Genomic DNA, 17,274 nt, shown 5'->3' with positions numbered 1-17,274 from the left:
AAATCTATAATTTAATATATAAGAGATACTAGATAAATGTATCAATCATGTTATGTCATTAAGGTCTTTTCAATTATTTGCTGTGTTTTGTTTTCTATTGGTTGTGCTAATATGTTTGGATTAATATGAGTCGCGTCACAACAAAACCAACATAATGGGTTTGCGACCAGCATGGATCCAGACCAGCCTGCGCATCCGTGCAGTCTGATCAGGATCCATGCTGTTCGCTATCAGTTTCTCTACTTGTAATAGAGTTTGTAAGCGAACAGCATGGATCCTGATCAGACTGCGCCGATGCGCAGGCTGGTCTGGATCCATGCTGGTCGCAAACCCATTATGTTGGTTTTGTCATGACACGGCTCAATTATTATTATTTTCAGAGCGTGATGACACTGTACAGAATTATCGTCCAATGAGTGTAGGGTCTAGACAAGTAACATTGTCATGGGAAAAGCCCAGAAAAACAGATGTCACACAATATGTTGTAAGTAGTCCAATTATGTTACTGTAGTATTCAAATACAATCTGTTAGTACTGGGTTTGATAAAGAACTGCATTATGTAACTGTGCATAATATTTTCGCTATATAATCTGTGAGCTTTCGGGTTAGCTCAATAGGTAAAGCAATGGTCTGTGAATCGACCGGGTTCGTTTCCCGAATTGTGCAGGTCACTTTGATTGTTAATGATCATGAAATCCTTTCTATGGTCATTCACACTGTACCTCAGTTCTGATATGTACAGAAGTTATCCTTGCAAAAGAGAAAGCAACATGTGCTGGCAGCCTGCACAGGAATGATGCGATGGCAGTAACTGTGCTCAAGACGGCAGCTTGATCTGTGGACATTACCCAATGAAATTCCAGATATTAGCAAATATTGATATTTCCAAGCTTGAAACCTAATGTAAATTATTATGTTTTAAAAAAAGAAAGGAAGTTACCAAAGATCTTTTAATAAATGTTTTGGGCATCTAAGAATTTTTCCTTGAATATCCAACATGTCTGTGATCATTTTGCCTTCAAAACAATACATGTTTAGTCTCATGCTCAGATAACTTTCTATGATTAAATTCAATAACTCTTGTTATATTTTACAAAGAATGTCATTTGTTTTTGTCATTAGATTGAATATCAAGGGCAAAAGACATACCATAACACAAATGGTGTAGAGACCAGTGAATCACCGAAGTCTAAGAAGGAAATCCCCGGTACTCAGGATAATATTGTGATCAAAGATCTGCAGCCCAGAATGGTTTACAGTTTCAATATAACTGCCTATTTCCAAGATGGTAATGCCGGCAAAACGCAGTTCTTGGAATGCCAGACTAAGATAGAAGGTATGTGGTACCTCTTAGTCTTTGAATACATTTATTATGCTTCATAAAGCAGAGAATAGGGTTATTGTTATTAACCCCTAACCAGCTGGTAGGGACTGAATCTACCCTTACTTGGCACATTCAGTCCGTCTGATTATGGTCTGAATTGTTCACTGTTTGGTCAGTATCGATTTTGTAATAATTCTCCCTAAAAATGATAAATGGTTGTGTCCAGATTTAAACATGGATAAGTCTGTTTGAAGTACTTAGTGTGGTAAGAGTTAAAGTAAATTGTCTATAAGATCATGATACCTCTGCGGAAAGTTTAACGTGATAATGTTGCTATACCCCAAGTTAAAAGTTTTAAGAATTTTCACAATAAATTTAAAGAAAAGACAGTTGTTTTTGACATAAATTTAAAACAAGTCCTTGATGCAAAATCAGTTGTTGAAATGTTGAAACATACTGGAAATGAGATGATTATTATGATATGAAACAGTTAAAACTAAAATTATTGTTTTACAGCACCTGCATTTGTAGCAACCCCAAAAATAGTAAGTGTAGGTGGCGGAAGAATGACTATCGGTCTCCAGCCAGCCTCGGAAATCAACGGACACCTTGCATACTACGACCTTGCTGTTGTGCAGGAAGACTATGCCATAAAACGACCACAAGATTTTACACTTCTTGAGGTATGTTCAATTTTAAGTGTATATTATGGTCTAAGTAGTCTTTGTGAACCATTTGCATTTACGGCACACCTATGTCACTATGATCAGGGGGTTATCATTATTAACAGATCATCAGTTGAAAATTTAAAATTGGTTATATTTTAACCTTGAAGATACAGTTATCCCCCTTGACCCTTCACCAAATCAGTTGTTTTGGTTGGCACATCTGTTGCCTCAGATAAAAATGAAAACCCTTGACCACCAGTATAAAGTCTTAATTGGCATGCTTGTATTTGCTGTGTGACAAGATTATAGTGTCAGTTTCAGCTTAACCTTTAACCTGCTGGGGGCTACATAACCTACTTATGCAACCAGTACTTATCAAGGTTAAACAAAAGTCTGAATCTTTTGACAGAGATGTTGCTTGATCTGGGAAAAAATAATCTGTGATATATTTTCAGTTTGCAAATTATATTCCTTACATATATTAGAATTTCTAGAGAATTGTAAGTAACTGTATATTATATCAATTCTAGCTGACGAGCGACACAATGCCAGTGGATCTTCAGGCCAGTAAACCTTACATTGCTGCAAGGTTCGATCCTCGTAGACTGCCAGGTCATTTTGAGCTTGGTAACAAGAGGACCGAGGGTACCTTCCATAACAGATTGCTAGACTCAGACAGAAAATACAGAGTATTCCTTCGAGCTTACACTGTCACCGGGGTAAGTGTTTGTTTTATATAATGTACTTTTTTATTGCTTTAGATTTTAATTGCCTAATTAGTCAATTAAATTTCACAGTTAATCAGTTACAAAGGATTGTTTTATCTACAAAGAAACAGTTAATTAAAGAGGAGTGGTTTAGTCATTAAAATGCTTAAGTATACAGTAGGAAAAATTTAATTCCAGTTACCTTTTAAAGCATTCAGCATGCATGACATTTTGTCCGGCATGTCTGGGAGTGACCTAGAAATGTTGAAAGTTGGCCCCTTTGGTGTTCTAGAGACTGTTTTATGATTAAAAAAAATATATATGAAGTTAACTCAACACTAGTTTCACCTTTTTAAGATATTTTCAACTTGAGAGACAACTACAGTAGAACTTCTATGAGTCGAACTTCGATTAGTCGATTTTCTCGATGTGTCGAAGAAAAATGAAAGTCCCGATTCTTCCCCCTATATATTACTTATAAAAACCTATTCATGAGTCGAGATTTTATGTGTCGAATTTTTCGATGTGTCGAAGTTTTTTCGTGGTCCATATAAAGTAAATCTAGTGTAATTTACCACAAATAAGTCGAAGTTGTTCGTTTATTTTGACACCTTCGATCTCGAGACATTTTTCACACCTTATCTGGCTGCGTAGACGATTTCCAATCAACTTGTGTGACAGGTGTTAATTACACAGCCGTGTGTTCAAACAGCCTTTGTTTGTGATAAAATGTGTGATAAAATGCTTTAATCGTTACTATTTTAATTGCCATAGTGGTATTTGAAAGTAAACGGTAAGAACTACTTTCATTTGAAAGCATCCGTGACCCGGTGTCGCGTGAGAATAACACGCGTAATATTTACTATAAGCTGGTTTAGTTATCGCCCTTTCGTATTGTTACGCCTTTTGTAACTCTATTGTATACGTATAATTAGTCGTGAAAAAAGTTATTTAACATTCTATATTTATCATTGTAAAATGTAAAATATCAGAATAATGATGGAAAATATAAAATGGGTTTTGTTATAGATCTTATAATTAGGACTAGTCACGGGTCGAAATTTTGTCATGGAATTGAGAGCAATTCATGAGTCGAAGTCCCGATGTGTCGAAGTTTTTACGCAAGTCCCTTCAACTTCGACTTACCGAAGTTCTACTGTATATGATTCTTAATTTTGATTCTTTGATTTATCATTAAGCCTAATATTATAATCGGCAAAAGAATGATATTTATTAATATCATTTATGTTGACTTATACATGATTATAATAAGAGAAAAATGAATCAACAGATCCTTGCAGTTATCTCTTTTACTTGTGTTAAAAATGTATATAGCGGGTTAACTGGCTATAATGCTTCAGATCTTTACTCTACTGTTCACACTCTTTTCTGGAAGTGCATAGGAAAGGACAAAAAAAGATTGCAATTAATAACGACCGTCACTCATTGAACTATTTTTTTCAATATAAGGGAGGTAATTCTTAATTTTTCAATGGAAACAAGACATAATGATTAATCTTTGATTATCATAATACATATGAATGTAATATAAATTTATTTATTCTGTGTAATTTCAGCTGTACAAATCAAGCGATTATTCTGACAGTTTTACTGTAGTCAGTGTGCCGCATGAGAAGCCTGTAGATCCAAGATACGCTGTTGTAGAGGATAATAAAGCTAAAGCAAATAGTGATCCTCAACATAAGACTCCTAGTGACGAGCACCTAGTCACTATAATCATAGTCTGTGCCTGTGCGGGAGTCGTACTTATAGTGATAGGCTGCGCTGTTTTCGCTCTTATTATGAGGTTTGTACATCAGGTTCTACAGATGTTAGAAATTTTGTTTTATAGAAGACTATTTAAGAGAATAATGATTATGTATATTTGTGAAATTGATTTCTTATAAAGTGATGATATAGAATAAAAAATATGGGTATTTCTTTTGCCTGTGTAAGGTCCTTACATTATAGTTCAGTCTTGTGTTTTGTATACAAAGATGCCAATTACATTGATTTATGTTTACGGGTTTATTCGATAATTCTATGCTTTCTTAAATTTTATCATAGATTAACACAGTCTTAATAGGAAGGTTATAGTAAAGTTGATGATTTGTATGATTAAATTTTAGGAGAAAAACTACGAGAAAGGAGAAGGCTCCTGAACCAGCCAGTAAACTCATTGTTGACAACATTCCACCCCACCCCACTGATCCCGTTGAGCTCCGGCGCCAGCACTACCAGACACCCGCTATGATAAGCCACCCACCGATACCCATCCACATGCTTGCCGAACATATTGAATCTTTAAAATCGGCAGATAATTTGAAATTCTCGCAAGAGTATGAGTCGATTGAACCAGGCCAGCAGTTCACATGGGACAATTCCAACCTGGAATATAACAAACCTAAAAATAGATATGCTAATGTGATAGCATATGACCATTCAAGAGTAATCTTACAGCCAATTGACAGTATTTCGGGAAGTGACTACATAAACGCAAATTACATGGATGGATATAGAAAGCAGAATGCTTATATTGCTACTCAAGTAAGATTATTTATAGTTTTTTGAAGCTTTTGTGTATTTAGTCAAGTACAAGTACAGTATTAAAGTTTATTATAGAAATGCTGTTGAATTAGAAATGATACAAAAACCGGTGTTTTAAAAGTTTGTCGACATTAAATATGTAGAACTCTAATCTGAACTGAATTAATACAGATATATGAAATATCATTGAACAACATGATCATGATTTTAAATTAATATTGAATATACAAAAATTGTCAGGACAACGATATTGCATTATCTCCCTTGACTGAAACAAAGCTAAAAAGTGTACATGTATTTGTTGGGATAATAAAAGTTTCATTGTATTTCAGGGACCATTACCGGAAACATTCGGAGATTTCTGGCGAATGGTGTGGGAACAGCGCTGTGCTACGATTGTAATGATGACCAAATTAGAGGAGAGATCTCGTATAAAATGTGACCAGTACTGGCCGGGACGTGGGGCAGAAACATACGGACTGATGCACGTCCTCCTGGTAGATGTAGCAGAATTAGCTACATACACAATTAGGACATTTCATATCCAAAGAGTAAGTTTTACGTTATGATAGCATTATTTAAGCAATATTTATAAGTCAACTGTATAAGAATATAAAGAAAAAGTTTTTCAAAAAAAAAATTTTTAAACATTTTCTTTGTTCTGTTGATGTTTCACTTTGTTTTATGACAAGAAATGCAAGAAAACATGTAAAAAATTTTTATGTTATTTTACAGTATGGTGTCCCTGAGAAACGTGAAGTCCGGCAATTCCAGTTTACAGCATGGCCGGATCATGGTGTACCAGACCATCCTACTCCACTATTGATGTTTATGAGGCGTGTTAAAGCCACAAATCCACCGGATGCTGGTCCTGTCATCTGTCATTGCAGGTTTGTATATTTTTATGTACAGGTTAGCCAAGTGGGTAAGGTCACATGAGCCGAGTGGGTGAGGTCACATGATTTCACGTAAAGGTTTCAGCTGATTGATTGGTCTATCCACTGGTCTGAATATGCTTGAAATAATGCGGTGTACATCCACAATGCATATAAGATGTTGCAATGCTTAATAAGAGTGACTGAGACTTAAGATAATGGTTGGAAAATTATTGACTGTTCATACTTATAGTTTTGGATAAAATATCCAGTTTGATCAATATTATATGTTTTTGAATAACAATTTTATCCTAACTTTTGTTACTTATAGTTTTGGATAAAATATCCAGTTTGATCAATATTAAATGTTTTCATAATAACAATTTTATCTTAACTTTTGTTCATCTTTTATTGGCATTGTGTTATTACAATTATTGAGATATTGTTAAATGTATAATTTCAGTGCGGGTGTTGGAAGGACTGGTGCTTTCATAGTTATAGACGCAATGCTCGAGAGAATCAAGCACGAGAAAACCGTTGACATTTACGGTCATGTGACCTGTTTACGAGCCCAGAGAAATTACATGGTACAGACTGAAGATCAGTATATATTTATCCACGATGCACTGCTAGAGGCAGTCACCTGCGGAAACACAGAAGTTCCGGCAAGAAGTTTGTCACCACACATACAAAAGCTGATGCAACCGGAACCTGGAGAAACTGTTACCGGAATGGAACTAGAATTTAAGGTGAGGTTTTTATGAGTACACGAATTAATAATATCAGTCGTTTTTCTATGTATCATTTTAAATATGAGTAATAATTGATGGTTAGCCTATTCTGTCATATTTTTTTCACTTGATTTATGATTATCTAAACTTGCAGATTACGTGCTTGTAAAAAAAATATCTTCTTTTTCACTGACAGTAATTTAGCTGGTTCTTAATTTCTTTATTATTGTTACAAAATAGTTCAGTGCATAAAAGATCTTTTATTAAAATGTTGACTGGAGTCAACAGGATTGGTTTATGTTCTCAAAAATAAGTAATCTCCCTTTCTCAAAATTTTAGTCAAAAATATCAAATTTAACAAGTATTCTATGATGTGATAATATTCAACAATTTAAGGCAGACTTAACATTTTCTCACATCTTTTCTTGTTTACAGAGACTTGCCAACATGAAGGCCAGCCCTAATCGCTTTGTGAGTGCCAACTTACCAGTAAACAAATTCAAAAATAGACTAGTCAACATTTTACCATGTAAGTGAAGATAACCCTGTCTTTTATATTGTTTTACTGTATAACGGTAGCTTCCCTTGTATCTGTATTGGTTGATAGTAACAAAGTTACCTTTCTAGTTTAAATACGTAAGTTTAAAACCCATAGCCTGTTAGTGGCAAATGGTTAATGATTCTACCCATTTGAACAGTGCAGACTAAGATCAGTCCATGCCGATCACAGTCTTCAAAGTTCACTATTCAAATTGTTCCCTAAAATAATAAATGGTTTGGTCCAGATTGAAAAATAGACTTGTTAAACTAGTGCGCATAGATGAAATAAACAATAAATTCAAATAAGAGTCTTTTAATTGGCCTTTATGCTCACATAAAAGGAAACTGTATAATAATTAGTTTTGTTTTTCATGATAACTAAGGACTGCACTTAAAAGATACAGCTAGCTTTTTCTAATTTATTCATTATTTTAATGCTGCATTGTGTATTTCTCATCACAGATGAATCTACTAGAGTTGCCCTACAACCAATACGAGGAGTCGATGGCTCGGACTACATTAATGCAAGTTTTATTAATGTAAGTAAATATATTACCCCTTTTTCTGTCTTCAGAAATCATCACCTGTAGTAATCACTTTTTCATGAATAAGTTATTCCAATGCCATTTCATGAATAAGTTATTCCAATGCCATTTCATGAATAAGTTATTCCAATGTTATTTCATGAAGAAGTTATTCCAATGTTATTTCATCAACGCCATTTCATGAATATGTTATTCCAATGTTATTTCATGAATAAAATATTCCAATGCCATTTCATGAATAAGTTTTTCCAATGCCATTTCATGAATAGGTTATTCCAATGCCATTTCATGAATAGGTTATTCCAATGCCATTTCATGAATAGGTTATTCCAATGCCATTTCATGAATAAGTTATTCCAATGCCATTTCATTAATAATGAATAAGTTTTGCCAATGCCATTTCATGAATAAGTTTTTCCAATGCCATTTCATGAATAAGTTATGCCAATGTCATTTCATGAATAAGTTATTCCAATGCCATTTCATGAATAAGTTATTCCAATGTCATTTCATGAATAAGTTATTCCAATGCCATTTCATGAATAAGTTATTCCAATGCCATTTCATGAATAAGTTATTCCAATGCCATTTCATGAATAAGTTATTCCAATGCCATTTCATGAATAAGTTATTCCAATGCCATTTCATGAATAAGTTATTCCAATGCCATTTCATGAATATGTTATTCCAATGTTATTTCATGAATATGTTATTCCAATGCCATTTCATGAATAAGTTATTCCAATGTTATTTCATGAATAAGTTATTCCAATGCCATTTCATGAATATGTTATTCTCCTGTTATTTTATGATTTAATTAGTCCATTGATATTTATGAATAAGTTGGTCCAGTGTAATTTTATGAATAAGCTATTCTTGTGTTATTTCATGAATAAGTTATTCCTGTGTTACTTCATGAATAAGTTGTTACAGATATTTTTATTATGGAATGTATATAATTTCCTTGTACTATTTGAAGCTCTAACAGATCTTTTTAAATGAAGCTTTAAACATTTTATTCTATACAGATTTTAATGTTGCTATTTAACATATACTAGGGTTACCGTTACCGAAGAGCTTATGTTGCGACACAAGGACCACTGGCAGACACGACGGAAGATTTCTGGAGAATGTTATGGGAACATAACTCTACTATTATTGTCATGCTGACCAAACTGAGAGAGATGGGAAGAGTAAGTCAATATTAAATATCCCTTGTCCCATCTAATAATTAAACTGACTTGCCCAAGCATCCATTTTTGGGACTGTCAAATATAAATTTTGGGGATATCAAGATGAAAATATAAAGTTTATATATATTATATTAGTGTTCAAACAAACATAGATTATGAAAAAAGATAACGTAAGGAGTGCTTTTTTGGCCAATTTAACTTGATATGTATTTTATTTTTTAGGAAAAGTGTCACCAGTACTGGCCAAGTGAGAGGTCGGCACGTTACCAGTATTTCGTTGTGGACCCAATGGCAGAGTACAATATGCCTCAATATATATTACGAGAGTTTAAGGTCACTGATGCCAGAGTAAGTACCCAGCCATTAAATATCTTGATTCTATCTTAATAAATCAACATGTCATTCACATTTATGGTGACGTTTTTCTCTACATGTGTGAAGCATTTTAATGGCGATTTTACTGAGAAGAAACACCCATTTTGCTGTTTTAACAGGAAAGTGTAGTTACAGTCTTTACAAACATAAAAAGATAAATGTAATTGTGGTTTAATATCTGATTATGCATTTATATTTGACAAATAATTTCCTTAATTCCATGAACAGGATGGTCAGTCTCGGACAATACGCCAGTTCCAGTTCACTGACTGGCCGGAGCAAGGTGTACCTAAGTCTGGAGAGGGATTCATTGATTTTATTGGCCAAGTACATAAAACAAAGGAGCAGTTTGGACAGGAGGGACCTATAACTGTACACTGCAGGTAACTATTCTTTTATGTTATTTACCAGTTCTGTGAAGTAGAAACAAACATTTCCAGCTGTTTTTATGGTCTAATGGATAATTATCCTTACTGACTATTATCCTAATGAAAAACCCTTTTTGTGCATGATTTCAGGCACATGTTTGGCCCTAGTGCCCCTTTTATATTTTTTTTTATTTTAGGCACATGCTTGGTGAAATTCCTATTTGTGCATTATTGGCTCCAAATTCCCCTTTTATGCATTATTTTAGGTACATGCTTGGTTTAATTCCCATTTGTGCATTATTTCAGGCATATGTTTGGCCCTAATGTTATTTTTATGCATTGTTCCAGACATGTATTTATGCTAGTCAAAATGCCACTTGTGTGCATTTTATCAGGAATATACTGGCTAGAATGTGAAATACGAGAAGAATTTAGTTCTCCATACATAATATTAAGTAAATGTATCTAAAGTTTCCTTGTATGTATGGTAATTCTTTAATGTAGATTACAATAATCATAGCTGAATGACGTCGCTGTATACTGCTAAATGATGTACACATAAATGTGTAAGCTATAATTATATTTAGGATTGGATTGTAATTTCTGCAAAACTATATAGTATGTTTTCTTTGTTATTGTGATTGGTTTCCTGTTGTTGATGTGATGTCTGAGAATAATGTCTATACAAAAATGCCTTGTCAACAAATAATAACAAAGTCGATACAATGTTATGTTATAAAAAACATGCTACAGGTTTAATTTTGTTACACTTTTAAACAACTCGGATACCCAGTTTTAACAAGTTTGCACAGTATTTGAGATAGTTCTTTATATATTTATACCAGAACTTCAATGCTTTAATGTTCTTTTATACATCTATACCAGAAATTCAATGGTTTAATGTTCTTTATACATTTATGCTAGAACTTTAATGCTTTAATATTCTTAATACATTTATACCAGAAGTTCAATGCTTTAATGTTCTTTCATACATTTATACCAGCACTTCAATGCTTTAATGTTCTTTATACATTTATACCAGAAATTCAATGCTTTAATGTTCTTTTATACATTTATACCAGCACTTCAATGCTTTAATGTTCTTTATACATTTATACCAGAACTTCAATGCTTTAATGTTCTTTATACATTTATACCAGAACTTCAATTTTTTAATGTTCTTTATACATTTCTGCTAGAACTTCAAGGCTTCAGTTAGAACATAACACATATTGCATTGTTTGCATAATTCATTAGTTGCACACAAAATACAAAAAATCATGAAATGTTTCATATTTTTTAGTGGCTACATATATAACGTGTTGTGTTTTATATTTTTCAGTGCTGGTGTGGGCCGTACTGGAGTGTTTATAACATTGAGTATTGTTTTGGAGCGTATGAGATACGAAGGCGTAGTTGACATGTTCCAGACAGTGAAAATGCTCAGAACACAGAGACCTGCCATGGTGCAGACAGAGGTTTGTTAAAATCTTCCCCTGTTATCAAATGAGCTGCGTCACGGCAAAACCAACATAATGGGTCTGCGACCAGCATGGATCCAGACCAGCCTGCGCATCCGCACAGTCTGATCAGGATCCATGCTGTTTGCTTACAAACCCTATAGCAAGTACTGAAACTGATAGCAAACAGGGAATCCTGATCAGACTGCGCGGATGCCCAGGCTTGTCTGGATCTATGCTGGTCGCAAACCCATTACGTTGGTTTTGTCATGGCACGGCTCAAATGACTGAATTGCTCATTACTCTGCTGGAACTGAAAGTGATAAGCAGATGCCATGTCTTTGCAGTCTACCAAACTCTTTATACTGGTGGCTAATATTTAAATTTTTCATTTCAATATTCCTAAAGTTGATAATTGGCATTTTCAAAATGGAAGTTTGGAAGGTCCATGTGAGAAATACAGTGGATGAATGGTTAAATGCTATAAAAACAAATGTGTATGTTAAATTCATTAGAACCATTTTGATTATCATCTTTGTTAAACAGTGAGTTAGTTAAGCTTAATTGTGGTTGAAGATTTAGATAATACAGGCCTTCCTGATCTGCTTCATTCATTAATAGGAACTGATGCCATTATTAGGCTCAGACATATGATTTCTTTGTTTTTGAGACATATTCCTTAACCACTAGGCCCACACTATCTATCAAAACAAGCTCTCTGTCTTAAAAGTATATTATTGTTATCATCAGTATTTTAGATATTTTAACTTTATATTTCAGGACCAATACCAGTTTTGCTACAGAGCTGCCCTGGAATATTTGGGCTCATTTGACCACTATGCAAACTGACTGGCGGCCATGCAGGAGCGTCATGCGGCCCTCAAATCGCACTTTGACGTAGGAAACGGCACTAGTACAACATCACTTGTTCGTAGAAGTAATACCAAATCACAGACCAGAAATAGTGAAGTGGCATTATAAACTGATGTGAATGTTGTCATGTGCTGACTTATGAGCATAATGTATAATCAAATATGCTCAGTTTACATGCGTGTTTTTTTTTCTCTTCTTCTTCTTCATATACATTAAGTGAAAATATGTGTAATTATGCCAAACCATGGACAACTGTATCTTGATATATATGATACAAACCATTCAAGATTTGAGGCTGCCATTTTTGAAGTAGCATTATGGGAAATCCTGGTGAAGTCTGGGTAGTTTTCCCTTATATGCTTGATCTTGTATACCAAAGTCATTGGGCATGGTGCTCCGCAAAAAACCACGATAACAACAGACAAAATAAAAAAACAACCAAGAATAAGAAACTATATACTGTTTACAGTGTATATATATGTGTAAAACACAATATATACTCTGATTTATGTAGACATTTTAGAATTTCTGTGTTCATCACAATCTGCCAATAGTAGAGACTTACAGAGTAAGCTTAAATTGTGCTATATAACAGACATAAGATAACTTGTTCATGGAAGTTTGATGTTCATAATGATAGAAATTCCACATAAAAACTGTTCAGAAGTGAACAAATGGTGCACGTTGGTCAAGTATTTCCAAGTTTGTACTGCATATATATACGTGATGAAAGCATCATAACATAGCGGAATGTATGAAAATGACGACCTTTTTTTTCAAGGTCAAAGTTTTATCGCATTTAGACGGTTATGTGTTGCTTTATTATATTTTTTCTCTTGTAATGCTGTATTTTAAACTATGTACATTGATTGATGATATGGTAATGAATTTTATACGGATTTTCATGATGAACGAGCAGAGATAACCCTGCTAGACATGTGGATATTTTACAAAAAAATGTATATGAAAATTTTACAATTCTCACCAGAAGGAAAGATAACCACCGATGTTTATAATTGGATCAGTATATACATATTATACATACATATATATATGTATTTAAAGTTTTTGTCAATTTAGTAGAATGAATGTTGGATATAATATTGTGTATGGATTTTTCATGAAATGGATGTTTTAGAGTAGGATTCTTAAGTATTTTATATCCATTTCTTATAAAATGTGCAATATTCATATTCAGAAACTGTCATGACCAACAGGAAGCCTACTGTTTGATAAAGTGTACTAGTACAGACTGTATATTCAATTTTTAAAAAACTCTTTAATTGTAGTGTATTTCTTTCCAATGATCAAAATCTGTTCTTCTTATTATTGGACTAACACCTTTAGATCATGTACAGACTGTGACATTTTGTTTATACATAAAACATGGAGCTAATTGTCAGAAATTTGTGTGCCAGTCAACTCATTAAAAAAATTTATATATTTTTATTGCTGAAACCAGTCTTCTTAAAAATAATGAATAATTCAGACTTCTGGGTTTTAAATTGAATAGTATTAGCTTTCATGTACATGATACTATACTGTATTGCTATAGTCAATAATTTTTGTTTTAGTTATTTAATACTATAAAACATTTATTTGAGAGTCAAGTTACTGTATTTGAATTTCGGAAAACCAGTCTGCAATACACACAAGTAATGTATATATATTGTAAAGTTCCAGTTCATTTAATTTTATTTCTGAATAATATTCATTGTCAAACATTGAATGTTTTGTTGGTGTTTCATCAGAAAAATAGTCTTTAAATGATAACAATATATTAACAGAAACTCATGATTAAATAAAACAACAGAAACCTAAATTTGTTTGAATTTTGAATTTATCTAGTCAGAAATGTAAAGTTCAAACACAAACTTTGATTTTACCAAGGTGAGCATAGCAAAAATTAGTTGTTGTTGGAATAATAAGATATTATTATATAGTAAAAACTTTCCTTATTTTTGCAAAACCTGGTAAATAATTGTGTTACATTTTTGTTTTCAGTTTTTTAAGAAAGTGAAAAAAGCCAGTACTGAAAATTGATCTTGTATATTTAGATAGTTGCATGAAAGATTGGTCAGTGATATTATAGAATCTGTGTGTATGTTAAATGATATTCTCAGTGCAGGTTTAATATCAAAATAGTCAAATGATCAAAAAGTACCTTTGCTATATATACATGAGCAATGGGTTTTGCATAGTGTTTTTTTTCAGCAATTCATTTTCTTGTAGATTACCCTACTTCAAATTGACAAGACCATTTTTTTCTTTGGTAGAAATATTTATTCTGGCGTCTCATTGCATGTAATGGTTACAAACTTGTTACATCAATTAAGTTTTTTTTATGAAATTTTAAATAAATACATGAGTATTTATCATGCAACTCAATACTAAGGATAGTTTTAAAAAGGAAATCATGATGGTCAAAGTTTTTAGGCATTTGCCTAGTATTCAGATTTTTTAATCTCCTGAAGAAAAAAAAAAACTGTTTTTTTTTATTTAGAACCAGTTAGATTAATGCTAAATTTATGGGTTTTGGACATTTTGAACTTGCACCCATGGAGTTAACACCCTCATTCCCTTAATGGTCCTAAATTAGATGAATTTGCAAGAAAAAAATAAATTCTTCGATCTACTATAAATAAACTTTTATCCATGAAACATCAGAAAACCGGAACATGTTTTATTTAATCTCCTATAACATATCGCTATCTATTCAAACACATTAATTCTTAGTCTGGACCAAGGATCATATAATCTTTGCTTTTTTTGTACTTCAAAACATGCATTCCAAATTTAATATTATTAAATTACAGATACAGTTCTTGTTGGACATATGAAAGAGATTCATTTGCCCAGTATTTGTGCCCATTGTAGTTTCGTTAGGATGCTGTTTTGAGAACGATTCACTCTGAAAATTGAATTTCCAGTGGACATTATTGTTGACAGGTGACTCGTAATCAAAAATTTATTGAAAGTTGAAGTAAAGAGGTATATTTAAATGATAAAGTTTAAGAGTTTTTTTGACACCTGCTTTTATATAAAGGGTTGAAATGGTCTTGGGAGACAGGCTGGTAGTATGAATTGACAGGTTAAAATACTTTATAAGTGTTTTATCTTTGGATATGTCATGGAATGAAATTCTGGAAATAATAATGTACACTATCTTGTCTAGAGAGCTGGATGGTTTTAAAGGTGGTTGTAGACACAGTTTTGAGTGAATTGTAGTGATGAAAAATGTGGGTGGGGTATAGGTGAAGTGTTGGGGACGTATTTGTCTATTTTGATGTTGAATAGCACAGCTGGTGTATATTTTGCTGTTTTATATTTGTGCAACAGTGTACATGAGTTTCGTTTTTTACTTATCTTTATAGGTAAAGTTTTTCAAGATTACCACTAGCTTGGAAAAATAACATTACAATTGTTCACAATATTTGTTTTCTTTGCATAATGTAATGAACATTACTAATGTTGTGTGTTTGAGGTTTTCTTTTTCGTGTACAGTGTTCAAAGTGCAGAGTTTTCAGCATTAGAAACATTACTGTTTGTGTTTTATTTTATATTTCTAATGTACATCATCTAGTTATCATCAAAGAAATCACCTTCACCTTGCAATATGTCTTTAACAGCTCTCTAAATATGTTTTTTTATATAAGAATTTCAACTTTTTATAATCATTTTTTATACATTATTATATTATTATTATAATAATAGTGGATCTTTTTTGCCCTTTTTTTGTAAAATGGTATACTTGATTATGTTTCAAGGTTGGCGAGATACATGACTAGATATTTTAAGACAGATTTAGTAACTTTTTTTTGGGTCTATTTATAGGATATTATACATGAAGGTTCATGTATATGATTTTTTTAATGGAATCTACACTAGTATTGTGCTTGATTGATATATTTATGTTCTTCTCTCCCCTCATTTATTTAGAGTATTTATTTTTTATTACATTATAAATGTTGTTAGTTAATGACGTCAGATTGTTTTATCAGAGATAAGTAATTTAACATTTAAAAAAATCAAACCATTTGTTTACCAAATATAGAAGCTCTCAGCTGTTCTCGACCTTTTTGTCCTTTTTGTGACTGTTTCTTTCCCCACATTATTTAAGGAACGGCAAAAGCAGTATGTTACTGTGTAATATATATGTTACTGTGTAATATATCTTAGACTCGCTCTGTAATCAAAAATCTGATCTTAAATATGTAAAAAAAATCTTTTCTGCAGTTCTTTAAAGTTAATTTGTAATATATTTATCAAGTCATATTATCAATGTTTATGACATCAATACACAATTGTTTTGGATTTTGAGAATTCAATTTTTGATAAATCTTTGGAATTTAATATACGATGCAAAATGCATAAATTGGCAAATCTGTAGCTGAAGCCAACGTAAATATTATCATCTTTTGCAAAAATATTTCAACTCTTTTATTATGAGGAAAACCAGGGACATATATATTTGTAAGTGAAAAATATATTTGAAAAACATGGTAGGATCGTGAAAAAATACAAGTAACTTTTCTGTACATGTAATATTGAATACTGCAGATTAAAAATATATATATATATGATCACGGATTTATATTACATGTAATATAAATCCGTGATATGATGTATATATTTAAATGCTCTTATTGCATGGACATGTAGGAATAACAGCAATGTTTATTAGATCATTTCCAGCATACTGTATAATTAATGTTACGTTAAATACGTACATACGCGAGAATCTTTTGCGTTGTTTACTGTAGTAATTGCTATGTACATGACGGCAGGTAGTGATTTCTTGTGTCTGAACATGTCTCAGTACCTGTGATTTCTTGTTTTGGTCTGATATCTGATCATAATATAGTTACAGATTAACAACTCCTCTTTTAACTATGGAACATGTAGATACTTTTATTTCTGCCACATTGAAAAGCATAACGTTGCAATGTTCAGATTTTAGAGAAATTTGGCAAAATTATTAAATTCTTTAGTGGCCTACAGTGTTAAGTATCTCAGCTTTTACAAAATCTTTCCATAATTGATGTTAATTTAAAATTAGCTAAATGT

At 32.4% G+C, this 17,274-nt stretch overlaps 1 protein-coding gene across 15 annotated transcripts in view; it reads left to right on the top strand.

Moving 5' to 3' along the window:
- Positions 1-13,452, top strand: part of LOC132713504 (receptor-type tyrosine-protein phosphatase delta-like) — a 208,087-nt gene extending 194,635 nt beyond the window's left edge. For all 15 annotated transcript variants that reach the window (XM_060696141.1, XM_060696132.1, XM_060696133.1 and 12 more), the window contains 16 exons: positions 381-484; positions 1,124-1,337; positions 1,842-2,008; positions 2,524-2,712; positions 4,278-4,507; positions 4,830-5,247; positions 5,580-5,798; positions 5,983-6,137; positions 6,586-6,871; positions 7,289-7,382; positions 7,856-7,932; positions 8,997-9,131; positions 9,354-9,479; positions 9,735-9,889; positions 11,217-11,352; positions 12,115-13,452. In XM_060696141.1, coding sequence (XP_060552124.1) covers positions 381-484; positions 1,124-1,337; positions 1,842-2,008; positions 2,524-2,712; positions 4,278-4,507; positions 4,830-5,247; positions 5,580-5,798; positions 5,983-6,137; positions 6,586-6,871; positions 7,289-7,382; positions 7,856-7,932; positions 8,997-9,131; positions 9,354-9,479; positions 9,735-9,889; positions 11,217-11,352; positions 12,115-12,183 — 2,774 coding nt within the window. In that variant the 3' untranslated portion in view covers positions 12,184-13,452. The remainder of the gene's footprint in view (positions 1-380; positions 485-1,123; positions 1,338-1,841; positions 2,009-2,523; positions 2,713-4,277; positions 4,508-4,829; positions 5,248-5,579; positions 5,799-5,982; positions 6,138-6,585; positions 6,872-7,288; positions 7,383-7,855; positions 7,933-8,996; positions 9,132-9,353; positions 9,480-9,734; positions 9,890-11,216; positions 11,353-12,114) is intronic.
- Positions 13,453-17,274: the final 3,822 nt, after the last annotated feature.

The sequence above is a fragment of the Ruditapes philippinarum genome, unplaced genomic scaffold (genome assembly GCF_026571515.1).
Source record: "Ruditapes philippinarum isolate M1 unplaced genomic scaffold, ASM2657151v2 ctg1281_1_1_1_1, whole genome shotgun sequence".
Lineage (NCBI taxonomy): Eukaryota > Metazoa > Mollusca > Bivalvia > Venerida > Veneridae > Ruditapes > Ruditapes philippinarum.
The sequence above is the reverse complement of the archived record's forward strand: the minus strand, read 5'-3'. Positions and strand labels throughout refer to the sequence as shown.